The sequence below is a fragment of the Chenopodium quinoa genome, unplaced genomic scaffold (assembly GCF_001683475.1).
Source record: "Chenopodium quinoa cultivar QQ74 unplaced genomic scaffold, ASM168347v1, whole genome shotgun sequence".
Classification (NCBI taxonomy): Eukaryota; Viridiplantae; Streptophyta; class Magnoliopsida; order Caryophyllales; family Amaranthaceae; genus Chenopodium; species Chenopodium quinoa.
In genome coordinates this window covers 2,187,117-2,208,020 of record NW_018743405.1, presented here as the reverse complement: position 1 = coordinate 2,208,020, position 20,904 = coordinate 2,187,117, and the positions used below count along the sequence as shown (strand labels likewise).

The 20,904-nt window shown below is 36.0% G+C and overlaps 2 protein-coding genes across 2 annotated transcripts; both read right to left on the bottom strand.

Moving 5' to 3' along the window:
• Window positions 1-635: 635 nt before the first annotated feature.
• LOC110738973 (protoporphyrinogen oxidase, chloroplastic/mitochondrial-like) lies at window positions 636-14,285 on the bottom strand. The gene is made up of 19 exons (XM_021919413.1): window positions 13,982-14,285; window positions 13,849-13,888; window positions 13,379-13,514; window positions 13,197-13,262; window positions 12,991-13,041; window positions 12,814-12,870; window positions 12,428-12,504; window positions 12,097-12,133; window positions 11,949-12,014; window positions 11,563-11,603; window positions 8,701-8,821; window positions 7,926-8,099; window positions 5,186-5,260; window positions 2,368-2,491; window positions 2,190-2,298; window positions 2,008-2,082; window positions 1,809-1,915; window positions 1,358-1,469; window positions 636-1,174 (listed from the first exon to the last, which is right to left on the bottom strand). Exons 1-19 carry the CDS (start codon window positions 14,088-14,090, stop codon window positions 1,171-1,173), a joined length of 1,581 nt encoding a protein of 526 aa, XP_021775105.1. The 5' UTR covers window positions 14,091-14,285; the 3' UTR covers window positions 636-1,170.
• A 4,292-nt stretch (window positions 14,286-18,577) lies between these two features.
• LOC110739028 lies at window positions 18,578-20,575 on the bottom strand. Its single transcript, XM_021919482.1, has 2 exons — window positions 19,625-20,575; window positions 18,578-19,477 (listed from the first exon to the last, which is right to left on the bottom strand). The coding sequence occupies exons 1-2, from the start codon at window positions 20,573-20,575 to the stop codon at window positions 18,578-18,580; spliced, it is 1,851 nt and encodes a 616-aa protein (XP_021775174.1).
• Between the last annotated feature and the right edge of the window lie 329 nt (window positions 20,576-20,904).

The following is a 20,904-nucleotide window of genomic DNA, read 5'->3' as shown; positions in this document are numbered from 1 at the left end:
AGTACTAACTTGTGATAATAATAATAATAATAATAATAATAATAATAATAATAATAATAATAATAATAATAATAATAATAATAATAATAATAATAATAAACACAACAACACAACACCAACAACTAATTACTAATTTATTTTTCAGTCGAGATTAACTTAGGACAAGGTTAAGGTAAACCACCACCAGATCCACCATCAAGGTTGGAGCCAGGGGGGCTGGGCCACCAGCCTCCGTGGCCCAATTGGTGGCCTTTATATTTTGAAGGCTGCCCCCCATAGATATATACAATAAAGGTGGACTTATATATAACTTTGTAGTGTGTAGCTTAGTGGTTATAGTGGAATATGTAAATTTTACCACATGTTGGTATGGTGTTCGATTGTTATGGGTGTCACTTTCATTTTTTCCCCCTTCAATCTTACGTTTTATTTGTTTATCAATTGTTTTGATTTCAAACTTTCTTTTTTTTTTTTCATATTCTAATTTACTAAATTAGTAAATTGCATAACTTTTTTTTAAAAAAAATTATTCTTTATTCCTATATATATTTTATTGATTTATCACCCAAAAAAAAATTTTGATTTTTGTGCAAATGAACCACAAGAGAAAATACAAAATATAAACGGAAAGGACATAGGAGAAAATCAAGCCTATACTCTTATATCGTACACAAATCCTTCGCTTGAACCAATAATGCAAGACTTCATTGGTTGTAATGTTGATTATTTTGATGAAATACTTTAGGCTGCTTTAGAAAATATAGTCAAATCTAATTTATAATATCGCAAATACCATCGGGAAATATAATATCTTGTTACTTAATAAATATCGCCCCCCCCCCCCCCCAAATTTCAATTCCTGGCTTCGCCCCTGTCCACCATGTAAACGAGCATAACATGGTATTAATTCTCAAGAATCGTCAAAAATTGATGGGAAATTCTACACTATAACCCTCTAGTATTGATTTTTCCAAGTTGTGTCCTCTCCTTTTGAAATTTACACACTATAACCTTCTACTACAATTATGTATCAATAAACCTTGCCGTTATCCTACAATCAACCGTTAATGGGACCCACTTTGCACTTCGTAGTTGAGATATGATATTGCAAGTTCCACAGCTTTGTATCCAGAGGCTATAGATTTAGCCAATGAATATCCATCCTTACGGTTACCTAAAACAGTTACATAAAAAAGAATTAGTAACAAGATAGTTAATTAAATTTTCATAATAATACAATGCAGAGCTATCCTGATACGAGTTAAACATTATTCTAGTTTGTATACATTAATGGGAAGTAATGTAATTTTTTGATGTCAGTCTATATGATTATAAAAATGACATAAAAATGACTTACAGAGTCTTCATCTTGGCATCTAATTTAGAGTCAAGATAAGATATAACATGTTCTGCAGCTTTGTATCCAGAAGCTATAGATTTTCCCACAGAAAGTCCATCTTTATGGTTACCTAAAACATTAACACAGGGAAAAAAAATTACAAGACTATTAAATTTTCATTATAGATAGAAGGTAGAACTACCATAATAATAGTAGATGATAATTCTAGCTGTCTCTTTTCCATTGAGTTTGATGTTTCATACTATAAAGCATCAGAAACAATCAGAACTTCAAGCGACAAAAAACACATAATTTCCCCTTTCAGCTGACAAAAATTCTACTCTATCTCTGCCTCAAGCTTGCATGAAATACAACTTGGAAAACACACACTCTGCTGAAACAAGTCAATTCTCCTGATAGACAAGCCAACTGTACTAGGACTTCACAATAACAAGAAAGGACAGATCACCTGCGTAAAAAACTCCGGGAAGATCTCTTTCCATCTTCTCTATTGCTCTCAGAACTGAGTCGTAATTGCGACCATAAAGAGGGAATGCATTGCTCCAGTAATAATGACTGTTGCCAAACAAGTACAAGGTCTTAGTTACAATGATTAGTTACAAATAAGAAGCACAACTCATGTAATGGTGCGTAAACAATATCAATACTTCACAAAACTAGGTTCAGCATCAGTTCCCAACAGCTGCTGGAGGTCAGACGAAACTATTTGCTTTAGTTCATCCCTATAATCAACAAATCAAAAGTAATAAAATTAGTAAGGCAGCCATATAAAAGTGGCAATATCAGTAAAAGAATAAACAGACATGACAAACATTATAAAACCTCATACTTTGAAGCTTTTGCAAGTTCTCTATTTCGGCTACCTCCAACAAAGGTAGTATATAGATACACATCAGAGGGAGCACGATCAGGAAACATCATAGAGGAAAACAAAGTACCTGAGATGCTAAGAAACTAGCATTAGAGCCGAATATATGATTAGCTATACAAGCAAATAAGAAAATTACCAAGAGTCTTCAATCCATTATGTTGTTCATTAGATGGGACAAGAACGCCAAAACCCTTAAGAGGTCTTTTCACATTGGCCTTCTTGAATGTAGTAATAATAACAGAGAGGGGTAGACAAATCACCTGCATAAAGGACAAAATCAGTATGACAGACTGACAAGTTGCCCCCATCAACAATAAACATGTGAGGAAAAAGAACAAAGCTTTATTATCCATAATATAAGCTCATAATAGAATTAACAATAAATAATGAAGACTAATGAGATCACAATATAATACCAAAAGACGAAAGGTAAATTAACTATGCTAACAAATCAGGCTTGTTCTCTTCAGCTTAATTTCAGTTCAATTCAGCTCCAATCAATTCAGTTCAATTCAGTTCAGTTCAATTCTTAACTTCCTTCTTTCATAAAATATTCATTTCAACTCTATTCAGGTCAGCAACTCCAATCAGTTCAGTTCAGTAAATCAGAACAGGCCCTCAATCAATAGCCACATTTTAAAGATGAAATTGACTTTCAACCAACAGTGAGATACTGAGAGCTCCAATCTAACTCTATGGAAAGAGAATTTTCAATAAAAGACAAACTTCTAAAAATTTCAAAAGGATACAAAATCATGTGAGGTAGGATCATAATATACAAGATGCCACTATTCCTACTATATACACTAACATGTATTATCAGAATTTTTTTTAAAATTAGAATCAAGGGGAAAAGTTAAGACATAAATTTAGCCAAATAAGCCGGCATTTCTTTAGAGATGTTAAGCATAAATATTTGTAAACTCGTTTAAGTTAATTAGTGAGGAGACCTTGTCCTCATGCTAAACTCGTTTACCAATAATTTACTGCCAATGCCAACAAATTTACGCAATTTTGTGGGAAGCTTACACTCAAACTTAAATGCATTCCATCAATAAGCGCCTTTGAACCATTCAACCATAAAAATGTTCACATAAAGGATTCTAGCTTTTATAAGACAAACTATTACAAGTTTACAAAATAATGGTTTGAAAATTCATACATCATCATCCAATATAGTCTGCTTAGTGATCCATCACCCAACATAATCTGCTTAGAGCAACTCCAATGGCAAGCTAATTTGACAATTAGCTTGCCATGCCACATAAGCTTTTAAGCTAATTATCATTTTAGCTACTTTTTGCTCCAATGGTTCCCTAATCACTATTAGCTTAGTAGTAGTTGTTGGATAAAAAATACATGGAAAGAGCTTTATTGGTGCAATGAGCATTTTATTTTGGCAAGTTTAATCCCCAAGCAAATTAGCTTAGCAAACCTAATTGACTTTTCTAGCTTCAATGGTCAAGCTAGTAGCTAGGGATTTATTGAAATTGCAAGCAAGTCCTTAACTACAACCATTGGAGTTGTTCTTATAATGCTGTTACAAGAACAAAAATCTTTTATCCATCCAAAATTTAAAAAAAAAAAAAAAATCAAAACTGTTGTATTTTACACATACACCTTTATTATTTATTACTAATTTACTTGCTTAAAACCTTTTACTAACAATTATCTTTGGAAACAATTGAAGTGCATGCTTATTAATCATTTTGGCAATTGCATAGCAACGGTCTTGAGTCTTGATTCTCTAGTCACGACATCATAACCACTAAAATAATAAGGAAACTCCGCATTTCTCATAATCATGACTATAGCTAGTTTTGTGGTAAAGTACATTAAAGGCTATGGCTCACAATTGGTCAACAAATCTCTTAATATTATTTCACCTAGATACTAGATGACATGTCGTTTTATATACTTAAGTGGCATCCATCATGGGGTTTGATCATCAAAGCAAAGACCCGTATTATTAAGGACACTAGAAGAAAACCCTTGTTCAGTTACATGATGAAATGATTGTTTCAGGCATGGGGAATTGCCCTCAAAAGTCTGCTGATTTTCTTGTATAAATAGGGTAATTTCCTATATAAGATTTTCTTGTCTCACATGTCAAATAATAACCAAACCATCCTAAACAATATAGCCTAAGAAAGCAATACAGTGGCCTTGTTTGGCAATAAGCATGTTAGCACATAGAATATGCATCTAGCTATTAATGGCCAATATGCAACCAGAAACAATACGTTTCACCATCAACAACTACCAATTCCTTTCCAAGGGAGTAGTTTGGTAAGTTTGCAGCAAGGTGTTTCTCTCATTTCACCAGTAGTATATGTTCTTTGCCAAACACATGGCAAAAGCCCTTTTTTACTAATCAAATGGCTACCAGTTTCAAGTTTGTTCAATACTACTAATTTATAATCAGCCAAACAATATTAAAATACATAGAACCAACAAAGATACTATAGGCATATGTAAGCATCAGAAACAGGCCTATAAACCCTCAAATTTCTCTAGAGGAATACAAACTTATTTTCACCATTTAAGCTTGGATTTCTCACGAAAAAGGCAAAAAGCCAAAGGAGAAAATAAGAAAATCACTTCTTCAATTGGTTGATAGGTTATGTGTTTTTTCCCAACTTGATTTTATAAGCTCCAAAGGCCCATCATTATATTCATTCAGGCTTGGTCTCCTATGACAAACAGGTTCATAAAATCTATGGGTCTCAATGAAAGCACCCATATCAGAACATAAGTACCATCAATTTATCAGCTTCCATGATAATATATGCTGAAAAGAGAGCACAACAAGTCAACAACTAGGTAAGTTCTTTAATTTATTACTACTAAGATAATGTGAGGAAGCACTGTCAAACTACCACATCAGGTCACATTTAAAACTAATTACAATTATGTCTTCCCTCAAATTTCCTAACGACAATGAAATTACATACCTCTGGAATGAAGTCGAGAGAAAATGGATTTCCACCTTGTATAATCTTCAGTTCTTTGACATTCCTGATTGGAGCCTATCATATAGAATATAGAATCAAACAATGAGGAACTTTGAAATACATGAACTAATAAAAACTTTAAATGGACACAAAGGTCAATATAGGATAGAGGAACATAGAGTAGAGAACACATGCCGAGAGGAATACATGATGAGAAAAGTGAGGTTCCATTTAACAGGTACATACACACAAAGGTCAACTTAGACTAGAGGAATATAAACATAAAGTAGAGAGATCATAATGAGAGAAAATGTAAGTTTTATGGAAATTTAAATTTTACAACCAAGGTGGTGACTTTTCATGCAAAAGTTGCTATATAGATTATAATTCTCAACTTTTCACTCTCAATAAAGTAAAAACAAATGGTACCAAGTAACCCATAGTGATGAATTAGTTATAAAGCATGAGTCAATATCAGAAATAAAGATTGCATGTTTTTATCATGTTTGGAAATTGACAAGGAAGAAAAATGCTACCAGCCTTTTATTAATCATTGTTTGGATATTCATAAAGTTTCACAGAGAAAGTTTGATCCAAATTACAATCCTGTTTCATTTTCTATCATACTACTATTCAGCACCCAATTCACCCACTTCACTCCCACTAATGACTGTGGATGAGGAATGAGTTAAGTTAGGTGAATGGAGGTAGATTGAGTATGAATTTCCTTTGGTATTCCTCCATCATACCTTCCTTTCATGAAATTCTTCTTAATATGCTTGTGCTCCCATTAAAACCACTCACAAGTGGCTCCATTCATTAGCACCAGTATAGCCTCCAATTTTTCCTCCTCTCAGACAATAGAAATCAAAGTAAATTTTGGTCCACATGATTCAGTTATCGGGTCTTTCCTTAGGCCACCGCCTCCTGCCTCCTCTTGTACACCCTATATGGCAACATTTCGTCTCAAAGTAGACCTCTTTTCCCTGGCCCATCCCTTTCTGGACCTTTTGCCGTCAAACCTTCAAATTCAACCACTACTATTTTTTGGTTCTTTTGACTTCTTCTCCCCTAACACTATAGCAGGGAGTTCCTGTTGAAATAACTCTCGCCAACTCTTGCCACTATGAGCACCTCATAACTTTATCGGAAACGATTGATGCGTCCTTCTAGTTTTTTCGTTGCTCCATCAATAGCTTCTTTGTTGCTGATCGACTTTGCTGCAAGCTTTGTAAGAAATTGATCTATTTAGAATCGCTGGCCGGCTTCCACTACCCTAGTCGTTCCTGCTACGATACAGTCAATCTCTTGTTGTTCTCTTTGATCTTGTGGCTAGCTCAATATGTCCCAACATCTTCGGCCTTTCTTGAGGCCGACAACGACATTGTGATTAACTAATTTTAGGTTGAATGTAGGATTTAATTGATAAATATGGAATTTTGATTACCAAAAGAGGAGTAGCTACATAGAAGCTTAAGGTTATTAGTATTAACATGATCTTCTACTCTCTACACACTCCTTTATTGACTAGAGCATTAGCTGCCAAAGTCTGCCACTTTTCATTAATTCATGTGTAGACTAACCTTAGGAGGGGTAATTTGGGAAGTCTAGTATTATTAGGTTATGGTCTTAGCATTAGTATAAATAGAAAAAGGAAGAACGGCAAAGGTAGGCAGAATCTTGTGTTGCAAAACCTAGAGTATGGCAAGCCATTGTTTTAGAGTTGTGAGCCAAACTCACTACAAAGCTTGATAGGCTAATCCTATTGATTGTGTAAACCGTTGTTTTTTGTTAACCAAAGCCTCAATCTTTCTACTCTATTAAACTGTACTATTGCTTTCTTCTGTCATTTGGTCGTGCTTGGTTCGTCTATTACATCATGTTGTTCCATTATAGTACTAAAAACTGATAATTATCGGCGGCGGCACCTTAATAAGCTATTGTTGTCTTCCTCTCCCATGTTGTCCTCTGTTTCTTCCATGAGTTGCTTTTGACTGTCCCCTCCTCTTGCACTGGAAGCGTTTGTAGCTCAAGCAGGTTCATGACAAAACTCTTTCATAAGTCCACAGTTGTATCTAAGGAAAAAATAAAAATCAGATTTTAAAGGGGTCTAGTTATTTAACCAGCTATAAAGTTAACCAATCTTATACATACAATTCTATTATTTGATGAACAGTTTGAATATAATTAACCAGCAAGGAATTGTTTTGCTCCACCAAATTAGATTTGATTCAACGACTATGCAATTCTAAACATATAAGTAAGGTTTTCGACTTATTTTGACTTAATTAGACAAAATAAGTTGGTTAAGATGAGTTTGGATGAGTGTAGATAAGGTTAAGAACACACTTATAAATAATTTTACAAGAAAAGTCTAGATAATATAAGTCAATATTATAAAAGTTCAGATATTTATTGCACTTCCTAAATTTCTGAGATGCAGAGGAACAGTAGTAGGATAGCATGTTAGAGCCATGCATATTTTGAGACTGCTAGTGCATCTTCTAAATATCGAATCCCCTCTCTTGATTTCAATTTATTCCATGAATCACACTTACCACAGAACTGAACTTCAAACAATCCTTTATAGACCTGAATCCCTGAAACATTCCCCTTTAACCTATATTGGCTATATAGCATTGTTTCAATCTAGAATCTAGATTGAAACGCTAAATGGTACTCCCAATGTTTGTCAGTAGAATAAATGCAATAGGAAGAAACAAAGTAAGCAAAAACTCACAGTAACAATGACAGCATCATATTGTTGATCTTGGATGTTGTTGTTTGACATGGAAGACACTGACCAATTTTCTGATGAAGGGCTCTCATTAGGGTTGTGTGACAACGACAGCACCTTACACTGAAGTTTGAGTTCATCTTTACCAAACTGTTTGCACATCGTATCAACAAGTGTCTATAGAAGATAGATTGATCAGTAAACAGAAAAAGTTTTATAAGCTAGCAGTACAGAAGTAAACGATTTCTATGTAATTATTCAGACTCATACGTCAAAGACAATACACCTTACAGGCAAGCTTGACAAGCAAGCTTTGATAGAGACTACTATAACATCAAAATCTAAGCTACAATTTTATGGGTGTTGTCAATAATGTTTTAAAGTTGGATCTCTTGCCAAGTCGCTTCATTAGATCTAATTTCTATGGCCGCTCTAGTGCTCTACAGTTTCACACCCCCATACCTTGGAAGCCTTTTTGGGACTTCTTTAGATATAAAATCTGAATGACCCTCTTTTTCGACATTCTACTAAAAGAAAGGACTCTTGGTCCTCTCATGTAATATTTTATTCTTAATACAATGAAGTTCTTACATTATCTTAATACACATTGTGATATCAACATATCCCCAATTACAAACAATAGTAAAACAAAGCAAATCAGCTTTAACCAAAAAAACAATTGAAAGGTTGATGCGTGTGATTGCAGGTAATTAACAAGACCTGATATATTTTGGTAGAAGTAGTACAAAAGATAAATATTTAACCTACATGTGAATACCTGCATTCCACCCTGGAAAGAAAATGAACCACGTACACGTGGCTTCTTGTTAGATCCTCCTCCCTTTTCTTTCTTGGATGACAATTTAGATTTAAAAAATCCAGCAATTACCGAACCAAACCTACATTAGGATTCATGCAGACAATTGATAAGACATGGGTCACATAACAAATTGAAATGGACAACAAAACTTGTAATGGACTCGTCAGTTCCACATCTAAAACCATGTTCTACAATTCAGATGTTTTTCATAACAAATCTCTATTATATAAGTGAAGGGAGAGGTTGTAGTGTCCCCTAAAATACCCATTATGTCCCTTATTATTAGACAAAACAATATAAAAAATCTAACCCAAAAACATCAGTCAGTGTAAAAAAAAATTTTAAAAAAAATGCTTAAACTGACAACTAAAAAGAAACAGCAATCAAACCAAAATAATACTACGTATATTTCTTCATTGAACAATTTCAAGGAAACAACCAACCCAAATTTTTACATATCATTCTTGAACAGATAAGTAATACAATCCACTGATTGATGCTTTTACTTTACGTCTTTGAAAACAAGATTGCCACATTACTCTGCTTAACGACAATTCACTACCAGGTATGTTAAATTATAATTAGATTGCTGCCATCTAAGATGTGGGATTTGTGATTACTATGGAATGAAAGATCAAATTTAGAACATATTTACCAAGGGGTCAGAATTCTCTCGAGCCTTTGGATTTAAGAATTACTTTTGGGTTTTACGTCCACCAATTAGAGACTCTAATCCACAACAGTTAAACAGTGTTGAGTATGTATTTGAAACACTGACTACGTATATGAAGTTGAGTGGGCCAACAAGTGCATGTGGCTAACAAGCAAATTGGTGCAAATTAAAAAAAAAAAATATGATTACGAAACACTCAAATACAATGTTCTTATGTTAGTTTGATTACTGTGATTGTAAGCAAAACAATCAAATGTTTGTTTATGTTATTGTCAAAAAATTTGTCAATCATTAAATAATATCATAGCTTAAATGCTATTTTATTTCAGTGTTGATACTAATACATGATACATCAAAGTAGGCATCGCGTGCATAGAGGACTAGCAGCTAACAATACAACAAACCATACTAATAGCGGTCGGCTGAAAATTACTTGAATTTTTCTACTTCATCAGCCACAAACACAGAATAGAAAATGATAAATTGAGATTCAAGAAAAAGCATTTGATTAGACACGAGGGATCACCAAAAATGTCCATCCACAACACAATTTATTCCAGAGGGATAACAAAATATGTTTCATCCAAGAAAGAAAATCACAAACACGACTTCAAAAGTTTGAACACATGACATGGAAGGAAAAAGAAATGGACTTACACAAAGAACAAAAATTAAACCACTATGCAACCCTCCTAATTCTTATTTACCCTTAAAAATAATTATATTTTATCCTACTAGAGACCATTGTTGTTAGTACGTCGATTCGCCTGTTTTTACCAACAAATATGGAAAACACTTTCAAAAAAAATTCCAGAGTATGGAAAATTCCAGTATATGGATTGATGTTCACTTCTTATTGCCCACTAATGTGTGTGAACTTAAAAGCTATCACCCATTTCAAAGTTCAACACTTCAACTATTGGTTGGCCATAAATATAAATTTCCAAACTCAACTTCAAAGCATATTACATGAAGTCATCTTTGTAAATGAATAACAACTTTTAATCTAAAATTGCAGGAAAATAGTTACTTCCTATGATTTTTTCCTTGCAACACATCCCAATGATAAGTCCTAGGTTGAAGGAGATTACACAATGTAAACGAACCACTTTATCAAAATAATTTATATAATTAATACCCATACCCTTCCTCCTTACCAGTGTTTTAGTTTTCTTGATGATTTGGTCCATCTACCTACTCTAAGTGCTTCCTTAAAGTGCATGCCATAAGGCTGTATTTCAAATAAAATATAACAGAGAGAGAAGATATTTAGATAGAATTATTCTAACCCCCTTAATTACAAGTTCCCATCCCTTTCCTACTGCAATTTTATCTATCGTCTCCCCTCCCCTTTTTCTCTCCCTCGTCTTTTCCCCCTTATAATTCCACATCACTGCTTCAACAAAAACATGAACAATAGGGAAAATTACAAGATCTTTAATATTCCCAGCACCCAATGTTTTTAAAAAATGGAGTCAATACGCAATATTATTCTAATAAAAAATAGGGAGCCAAAATTAAGAGTGCAAGAGCTTTTTGTCATAATTAAACATACTTCTAGACAATTCTGATCACATGTTTCCCAAACAATTACAAGCAAGTTCATTTTTACTGCATCATATCTACAAACCAAAGGCATGATAAGAAATTTAATCTGGGCAGCATGCAAGCAACACAATTGCATAACAGGGAGGTAAAAGTGAAGGGCCGTGGTAGGGGTTGAAGAAAGGTGTTAAAAATGAATAATGTTTCTCTTTTACTTTGATTTTCAATACGAAAAATCCAGGTTGAACACAAATATTATGATTAAATGTGCTAGAGTAAGGTGAGATCAAGTAATCTCTCAGCTGTTGCATACTTGCACAAGATTGAACACTGTCAAGATTTTTAATATCTGTGTTGAGTGAGATATTAAGAAAAGCTGAGATAAAAAGATTGTAAAGTAAAACTAATGTTTAACGTGAACGAGTTCAATTAATTTATTTGTGATATAAGTTTATCAGCATACATAGGATCTTGAATGCAAAGTACAAATTTGAAAATTAAGCAAAGTAGAAACATAAACAGTCGTGGAAAATCTGAAAGTAAAAATAACATATGACCTAACAGACACAATAAATAAATATTAAGGCTTTTAAGGTCCACACCTGTTTTCAATATTCCATAATTCTGGAAATGCATGACGCATCTGCATAAAATATAAGATGTTAACACAAAGAGCAGTTCCATAAATTGACTTCAGTAAATATATAAAAATAATATAATAATACATATAATAAAATAAATAAATAAAACATACTTTTATTGAAAGATTAGATACATCTAACAGATTCAATGTAGGTCAAATTTAAGCTTCTATTGAGATCTACCACTCTTAACAATCATGAGTACAAGTATCAGTGTATAGCATGGGACCTACAAGTTTTTTTCATAAATTAAAGGCTATATCCATCTTTGGCTGCACAACTGGAACGAAATTCATTTACAACCTCCAAAGGATTGGAAAGAAATGAAACAAGAAAAAATCACTCACAGAAAGTGATTGAGGATCTCCACCACTTGTACCCGCAACAAAAGGGTCAATTACATAATCAACAAACTACACACACACACAAAGGAAAAAAAAAGTATCAGAACATTAGAGCAGAAGAGAAACATCTGTTAAAACACCATAACTATACCTCTTTCCCAAAATGTCGCTCAAAAAATTCGCCCACACTGCAGAAAAATAGACATTTATGTCAATCCAATGGTCATACATCATAATTCACTAGAAAGTATTTACATAAGAGCTTAACGTCTTAACAAGCTCTTACTTTAATGCTAGTATATATCATTGTACTTCAATAATTAGCAAATAAGTCCGTTTTATAATAAAATTGATCAGGCAAAAAACTCAGGAGTTAGAATTGTATGTTCAGCTCTCAGGATGATGATAAGTGAGTTTTGATAATTTCCCGAATTTCAGCAACAGAATATTAAACTAATGTTTACATAAGGATGGACAATTACCTTTCATGAGCATGGTTGTCAGAAACCTGAGTAGCATTGTGTTTTCTCCAAAGAAAAGGCTCCAGCATAATTTGTAGCTGAGTAAGAAGCAAATGACCGTTTGTGAACAAAATAAATAAATAATTAAAGTTACATTCACACATCCTCCCTTCCCACAAACAGCCACTTTGAAAAACACATAAAGAAGCACGGGGATTTTCCTTTTGACTCAACCTCTTAGATAGCTATGCAATTTGCATTCCCTCCCCCCTCCCCCCCCCCCCCCCAAAAAAAAAAAAAAAAAAAAAAAAAAAACCACACACACAATGTATTGCATATTTGCGCACACTAAGTATAAGGAAATAATAAGAATTCTCAGCATCAAGTACCCATTAACATATAATGACCTTAGATTGTGCTGAAAGTATATTGCTCTGCAGCAGTGCAATTGGATTTGAAGGTAACTGCATCAAAGATAAGCAGCTGTAAATACAATGCAGGGGAGTGAACTTGCCTCATGCATCATCGTGTTTCCAGAGTTAGAATATAATTAAAGTGATCAAATTCAAAAGCAGCAAACTAACCAGCACAGGAAGACCATCTCTGACAATGTATCTTTTGTTTTGTGAGATTGGCTGTGACAGAATTAACAACCAAATAACGTATTCAGAAACTTAACCACAAAACAGACTAGGAAGCATTCTGAAGATATACCAAGCTGCAAATAAGAAACAAAGGCCACTCCAATCTTCTGCATAAAGATTTTGTCACTCTAAATTTGAAGACTTACAAGTTGTAGTTTCTCCCTAAGCTTGAGATCATCGAACAAACTCGTGACTTCCTCCTCACTCTCAGTCTGTAAACACAGAAGACGATCCCAAAATAACCACAATAATTAGCCAATAATTGAACCATATCCAGAAATTAAGTGTCAGCTAAAGCGTAAGACCCGACATTGTTAACAAACATTACCATAGTATTTGCCCCCTCGTCCCAGATCAAACCATCCTTTACAACAGTTTTGAGTTTCCCTCCAGCTCTACTATCAGCTTCATACAATGTCACATTCAAACCATTCGATTTCAGTTTATACGCCGCAGCAAGTCCACTACAATTCGACCAAAATAATACACTAATCATTCAAATAGTTTATCCATCTCTACAAAAAAAATGATCCCATCCCATTTCTTTGAAGATACGTACACGGAATTTCTTACAATCCTTTCAACATATTCAATCAACCAATCAATCAAAGCCTTAATCCCATAATTGGGGTCGGCTACATAACCAAAGTGATTATTCAGTAAAATCTTACAATGCTTTTCAAAATATTACAATGCCAAAATGAAAGTGACCAATTTGAATTGCAATTATCACATAAATGGTTAACAAATTTTATTAAACGACATACAAGTAATATTGTAGCAGGGGGTTAAAATTACCTAACACCAGCACCAACAACAGCAACCCTTTTAGCAGAACCTGAAAAAAAATAAATTAAAAAAAAAAGTTAAATTAAAATAAAAACCGTAAAAAATGTGGAATGCAAAAGAGAATTGGTTGGAAGACTTTTACTGGGTTGATTCCGCTCAGAAACGTTGCCCATAACAGGATAATTTTTTGTGGGAAAAACCAGCGATGATCCAAAATTTGTTGATAGGTGGGAAATGGAAAATATTACCATGTGAATATGTGATCAGTGAAATATGCAATCGGATTATCGGATTATCGAATTTGACACAATTCGTTTGGAGTGAAGTGGTAGAAAAACGACAGAGAAGACCGGAGAAAATAGAGACTAGCATAAATTTTATGAAAAATTGACATTTACTACCGGCGAAAACACCCCGTGTCACATTTACTACCTGTTTAAAAAAATATTTTAAATTACTACCACACAAATTCCCTAACTATATATATATATATATATTGCTATCACTTAACATAATCCTTTAAAATTCCGTTAAGTGGGCCTCATATTTCATTAAATAATAATTTAAATTATATAAATAAAAAAAATTCTCAAACACCTCCCTCCCCTTCCCAACGTCAACCACCCTCTCCCCCCCCTTGCTGGCGGCAAATGTTTCCCCGAAACCGGCAAACCCCGCCTCCTCCATTTCCCCACCTGCCAACCACCCCTAACCTCCCATAACCTCGTGGTCGGTGCACCGAAATCGTCACCTGCCCACTGCTAAATCGTCACCTCCGTCGCGAAACTCCACCAAATTCTTCATCGGTGACGCCCCCACCTTTCCCCCACCCCTACGCAGCCAACGAACCCCTTTCTCCTTCTTGTTGCCCCGACCACCAGCCAATCGAAACCCTAAAATTCGAAATCGAAATCGAATTAGAAATCCTAAACCACCAGCCCCAAACCACCGAAATCGAAACCCTCGTTTAGGGTGGTTTGGGGCTGGTGGTTTAGAATTAGGGAGGGGGGCGATTGATGTGCCTCAGTCGTATGCAACCAAAAATATCACAACTAAGCTAACTGCAAATAAACGTAGTTAGGGGAGTCGAGTTCGAATCCACAGGGAAAAAGGGACTAATAACTGCAAACCTAAGTGGAATTACTCTAGGAACGTAGTAATCTAAGTAACAAGGGGGTTTTGACAAGCAATGGTGACAATTAAACTAAATCAGAACAATGAACGTAAATAGTATGCGATCAATGAGAATAACGGTCTTGGTTATGCGAAATCCACAATTGAACATACAAATTGATCATAGAAGCCTCTTCAATCAAACACTATTGAACACCTTGTTGTAGAATTCTAAATTCTAAATTCTCATAAGCTAGTTAGAAATAGCAAAGCGCTCCTTTCTAACCCTTTCTAATGTATAATTTAAGACAAGCGCTCTAAATCATCCACAAGAAGAACATAAACGGAGAAATCAACAAGGATTGAATAAATTAACACAAGCGGTCTAATTTCTTCAATAATATTATTCCCTCTTTAAGTTATCAATCAAAAGCATGCATTCATAACCCAAAGTTGCTACTTTGGAAAGATTAATTAGATGCAAGCGAATCTAACAATTCTAACCTAGCAATTGATTAAAGCAAATCATGAAATAATTCAAAGGAATAATAAACATTCAATAGATAATAATAAAGAGAAGAGAAATCTCACAATTCGTAGCCAAAAGCTTCAATCTTTAACCAAGAATCCGGAAGATTAAGCTTCCATGGATTCTAATTCAAAAACAAAGATTTCTGAAATTTGCCAAGAACCCTAGAAAACTTTTACTTCTCTCTAACTTAATTCTCACTAAATTAACTTAAAACTTAATTAAAACTAAGCTATTTATATGTTTCTATATTTTAATAACATAACACAAAAATAATATCCAAAACACGAGCCAAAACAAAGCCAAATTGCTGAAAATTAACCAAAACAGCCCGAATTTCTGCCAGAGCCGCTGCCAGCTGCTCTGGACCCGCTGGCAGCTGCTCTGGCAGCCCCTCACTCTGGTATACCCGCTGCCAGCGGCTCTGGCCAGCTGCCAGCGGCCCTGGCAGCGGTTCCTGCTGTTTTTGCCTTCTTTCCTTGCTTCTTCTTCTTGCTTTGCTTCACCTTTTCCTCAAGCTTTCTTCCTTGCTCTTCCATGCTCCATCACAACTCTCAAATCACGAGCCAAGGTCCATCCTTCTTACATAACTCTTCATTGGTTCCCGAGCTCACTCACTCACTTATACTCATAAATCCCGCCTTTTGCACATAAGTGAAATCACAGCCCAAAACTCACAAAAGCTAACAAAAGTACATATAAAGCATCAAAACACACCCTAAAATGCTTCTCTCAACCCATGATAAGAAGGCTTATCAAATTCCCCCATGCTTGAACCTTTACTCGCCCTCGAGTAAACTTAGAGAATAAAACACATCCTCCTCACTAAGGTTCAAAACAGAAGATGGTGGAATCAAACTAGCTCTACGCACTCAAACTCAACAAAACATCCTAGTACTTATCAACCAATCACAATCACACTCCCCCATACTTCACACTTTGAATCTCCCTTTTTTCTTATTTATCAATTCATCCCCAAAATCAACTTGGAACGATAAACGCATAGCCATGAGTATGAATATTCTCAACCGCCTAAAGAAATGAAATTTTTGATAAAATTGGGCAAACAAAAACTCAACTTAACCAAAAATCTCATAAAAACACTTCCACATTCAAGAGTGAAAACAAACAACTCATGCTCTCAAATTCCTAAGATGATCAACAAATTCCCCCAAAATCTCAACTATCTCCCAAAATCACCAAGATGAAACCTACCCCGACACCTCCTTATATCTCCTCCCCTTATGACACCGACTTCGGCAAATAGATGCGAAATTTCCTTGAAAAATCAAATTCATGAACATTTCTCTCTTTTTTCTCTCATTTTGCCTAGGAGCCCTTTCGGGTTTTCATCCTAGCCTCTCATCTTTTTCCAAATCTCACTACCTCACCCGCTCATTAGCCACTTTTTTGCTTAGGTCGCCCTTTCGGGTTTTCAACCTAACCGGGCCCCCATTTTTGCCTAAGCCGCCTTTTCAGGTTTTCGACTTAGAGGGCTTCTTTTTCTTTTTCTTTTCTCTTTTTTTTCAATTTTTCTTCTTTGTTTTTTTTTCTTTTTTTTCATTGAAACATAATTGAAATAGCTATACAAAACCATTAAATTAGGATAACTATACAAATTTCAAAAATATGCAAGAATTGCTTCCCCCCCCCCCTACTTGAATGAGACATTGTCCTCAATGCAAGAACAACAACAATAAAAACAAAAGTAAGGGAAAGGGAAGAAATAAGTACCACCTTAATGGGAAGGATTCCCGAAGTTGGAAGATTCGGCATTATCAAGGATTTCAAAACTCTCGAGAAGAAAAATGAACTATGGGGACCCCAAGTGTTGCCCATGGGAAGATTATTCCAACCAAACGCATTTCTAATTACCGCATAAGGCATGACATAGTTCTTATTGTTAAAATTGAAAGAAATTCTTGACATCCCTTAGTCAAAGTGGAAAGGAATTCATCTATACCTCACATAAGTAGGTGCGCTCGTGCTCCATCACTTCCTCCAAACCAACCACTTGCAATGCCTCCAAATCGACGACTTTTGTGCATTGCACCATTCTTTTGGGCTGTTGAAGTTGAACCCATGTAGTCTTTTCTTTCGTAGTTAGACGAATGCCCATGAAGTCATTTGCTTGGGGAAAAGAGGGTGATACACCCTCCCTTGAAGTATCCCCTTGTTGTCTACCCCCTTGCAACCCTTGTAGGTGAAGAGGTTGCCTTCACTTGTTATGTCTTCCCATTGCACAAGAACGAATTGCACAAATCTCACCTCCTCTTTCAAAATACAATGAGCAACCCACCAAACCTCCAAACACCAAGGTTCACACAATTCCTCAAATTTCAAGTTTAGAATTTAGAAATTGAAACAATGTTAAGGTTTAATTGGACTTGAAATTGAGGGAAAAGAGGTTAGACGAGGGGTTTTTAAATTTCTGAATTTTGGATTGAAAATGGGGCAAATGGGTTGTTTTGGATAAATAATACTTGCTAAGGGATAGAGGGAAGTGATTAATTGGGGTTTTGGATAAAGACTAGAATGAATTGGATTGTAGGATTGAAGAAAAAGGGGTTTAAAAGGGCAAAAATTCAGGTATGCAGGGAATGCCGCTGGTAGCGGCTTGGGGCCCGCTGCCAGCGGCTTAAGAAGGAATTTAGGGTGAATGTTGCTGGAAGACCCGCTGGCAGCGGCTGCTGCAAAAATTTTTTTTTTTTTTTTTCCTTTTTTTTTCTTTTTTTTCTGAAGGACACCCGCTGGCAGCGGCACCAGACCCGCTGCCAGTGGCTGGGGCAGAACTTTGGGATTTTTTGGCTGCTTGGAGAGCCGCTGGTAGCGGCTACAGAGCAGCTGCCAGCCCGCTACCAGCGGCTCCTGCAGGGGCTGCCTCCCAAAGCCTGTTTTTACCTGTTTTGCTCTGTTTTTGCTCACAATACGTACTCCCAAAGCATCCTCCTACATAAATCCACCAAAAGCACTTGGTACATCAAAACAAAAACAATAAAAACTAAAATAAATGAAAACGGGGAAGAGTTTTCGGGTTGCCTCCCGATTAGCGCCTTTGTTTTACGTCGTTGGCTCGACACAACTCATGAAACTTCGTTAATCAATTGATGGCTCGTAGAGATCGATGTTCTCCAAATTCTCGACCTTGAACCCTTCGTAGTATGGTTTGAGCCTTTTTCCATTCACTTTGAACATGATGTTGGTCTCTAAACTCCGAATTTCTACCGCTCCATGCGGATAGACCTTGTCAACTTGAATTGGACCCTTCCAACGGGAGCTCTTCTTGTCATGCCACACCTTATTCTTTGCTTTGTGGTATACCTGGGATAATTTCTTGCCCGGAAATGATGACGGGGTGGGTGTTGCCCCTAGTGGTATAGGTGGAAGCTTGGACTGTTCATTCAATTCCGCCACCTTCACCTGCACATTAGTAGGTATAGAAGAATCCAAGCAATCACCAGACACAACATTAGTAATAGGTGTGAGGAGCTCATCCCCATGATCAATGTTAGAAACATCATGCAATATTGGATCGACAACATTTATAGAATATAAAGAATGAGTATCAACAGGATACTTTATGGTATCATAAATGTTATACACAATTGCTTTCCCATCAACCTCCATAGTCAAAGAACCGGTAGACACATCGATTTTTGTCTTAGCAGTCTTTAAGAAAGGTCTTCCTAACAGGATGGGGGCTGCTTGTTTGTCATGTTCCATGTCAAGGACGTAAAAGTCAGCAGGAAAGATCAATCCATCAACCTTAACAAGTACATCTTCTACTACCCCCTTAGGATATACATTGGACCTATCAGCTAACTGAATTACTACCCCAGTTTCATGCAAAGGCCCAAGTTCTATTGATTTAAACAGGGAGTAGGGAATGACATTGATTGATGCACCTAGGTCCAACATGGCTCGGTGTAATGTGGTGTCTCCTATTGTAACAGGAATAGTAAACATACCAGGATCACCACATTTTTCTGGGAGTTTCTTTTGGAAAACTGCAGAAACATGAGCACTCACCTTCACTTTTTTTTTTCCTCCCAACCTGTGCTTTCTCTTGATCGTACACAGTTCCTTCATAAACTTAGCAAAACGAGGAACACTTTTAATCACATTCAAGAGGGGCATATTTACCTCACATTTGCTGAAAGTCTCATAAATATCCTTGTCTTTCTCATACCTTCGAGTATCTTGCAAGGCTTCTGGGAAAGGTGGCACAGGCTCATAAGAGGTAAAGGTTGGCGGATTCGCCTTAGTTTCTTGTTCTACTTCCTCCTCCTCAACTCCAATCAAGTCTTTAGCCTTCTTAGGTGCAACTACAGTTTCTTGCAACTTTTTGCCACTTCTCAATGTTATTGCATTAACTTGTTGCTTAGGGTTCAGCTCCGTTTGGGATGGAAGCTTTCCAGAGTCCTTAGCTTCAAGTCGGCTTACTGCACTTGAGATTTGACTGACTTGATTCTCCAGGTTTTGAATACTTGATCTGGTTTCTTGTTGAAACTGCATCATATTCTGCTGCATGGTAGAAACATTAGAAGTTAGTGATCTAATCATTTCTTCAGTTGACATATTACCTGAATTAGAGCTTTGGCCTTGAGGTGTTAGGAACGGTGCCCTATATTGCTGAAACTGTTGTTGACCTTGAGCATGCTGATGTTGTTGGTTTCCTTGGGAATTCCCATATCTCAAATTTGGATGATCTCTCCATCCTGGGTTGTAGGTATTTGAAAAGGGATCATATCTTCTCTGCGGACCTTGCCCTTGAAAACCTAAGGCGTTGGCCTGCTCATTCTGCTCCTCTTGTAATTGAGGACATGCATCAGTGGGATGTCCCATGGAGGTGCATAAACCACAAGCATTCAGTTGCTGTGGATTCCTTGAGTTCACCATGAACTCACGCATCATAGAAGTCAAATCAGCTACTTGACTCTCTAACTCAGTTGTATTCGAATTTGCTAAATTCACCTGGCGCGTGGGAGTTCTCTGACTGAATTGCCTAGAATTTTCTGCTAGCTCTGCAATCAACCTAGTTGCATCTCCTGGAGTCTTATTCACTAGCCCTCCACCACTTGCTGCATTCACCATCCTCAAGTCATCATCAGTTAGACCTCCATAGAAGTATAGGATGAGGTCTTGATCGGAACACCCATGGTAAGGACAACTAGCACACAATCTCTTAAATCTCTCCCAATACTCATACAAGGATTCATCTTCCTTCTGATCCACATTGCTGATAGCTTTCTTAAGGCTTGCAGAAATAGTGGCTGGGTAGTACTTCTCAAGGAAACACTTCTTTAAATCTGCCCAAGTTGTTATGCTACCTGGGGGAAGATAGTAAAACCAATCCTTTGCTGCATCTTTGAGAGAAAAAGGAAATGCTCTCAACTGAATTTGTTCATCAGTCATCCCAATCG

Bases quoted from the DNA above. Each gene is read 5' to 3' on its own strand.
- LOC110738973 (XM_021919413.1), bottom strand. From the start codon at position 14,090: ATGGTAATATTTTCCATTTCCCACCTATCAACAAATTTTGGATCATCG. The intron at 2,492-5,185 runs GTATGTAATTTC...TCCTTTATGCAG, and splicing joins CTCTCGACTTCATTCCAGAG to GTGATTTGTCTACCCCTCTC. The intron at 2,299-2,367 runs GTAATTTTCTTA...TTAGCATCTCAG, and splicing joins TAATGGATTGAAGACTCTTG to GTACTTTGTTTTCCTCTATG.
- LOC110739028 (XM_021919482.1), bottom strand. From the start codon at position 20,575: ATGGTGAATGCAGCAAGTGGTGGAGGGCTAGTGAATAAGACTCCAGGA. The intron at 19,478-19,624 runs GTAAATATGCCC...GTTTTCCAAAAG, and splicing joins AGACTTTCAGCAAATGTGAG to AAACTCCCAGAAAAATGTGG.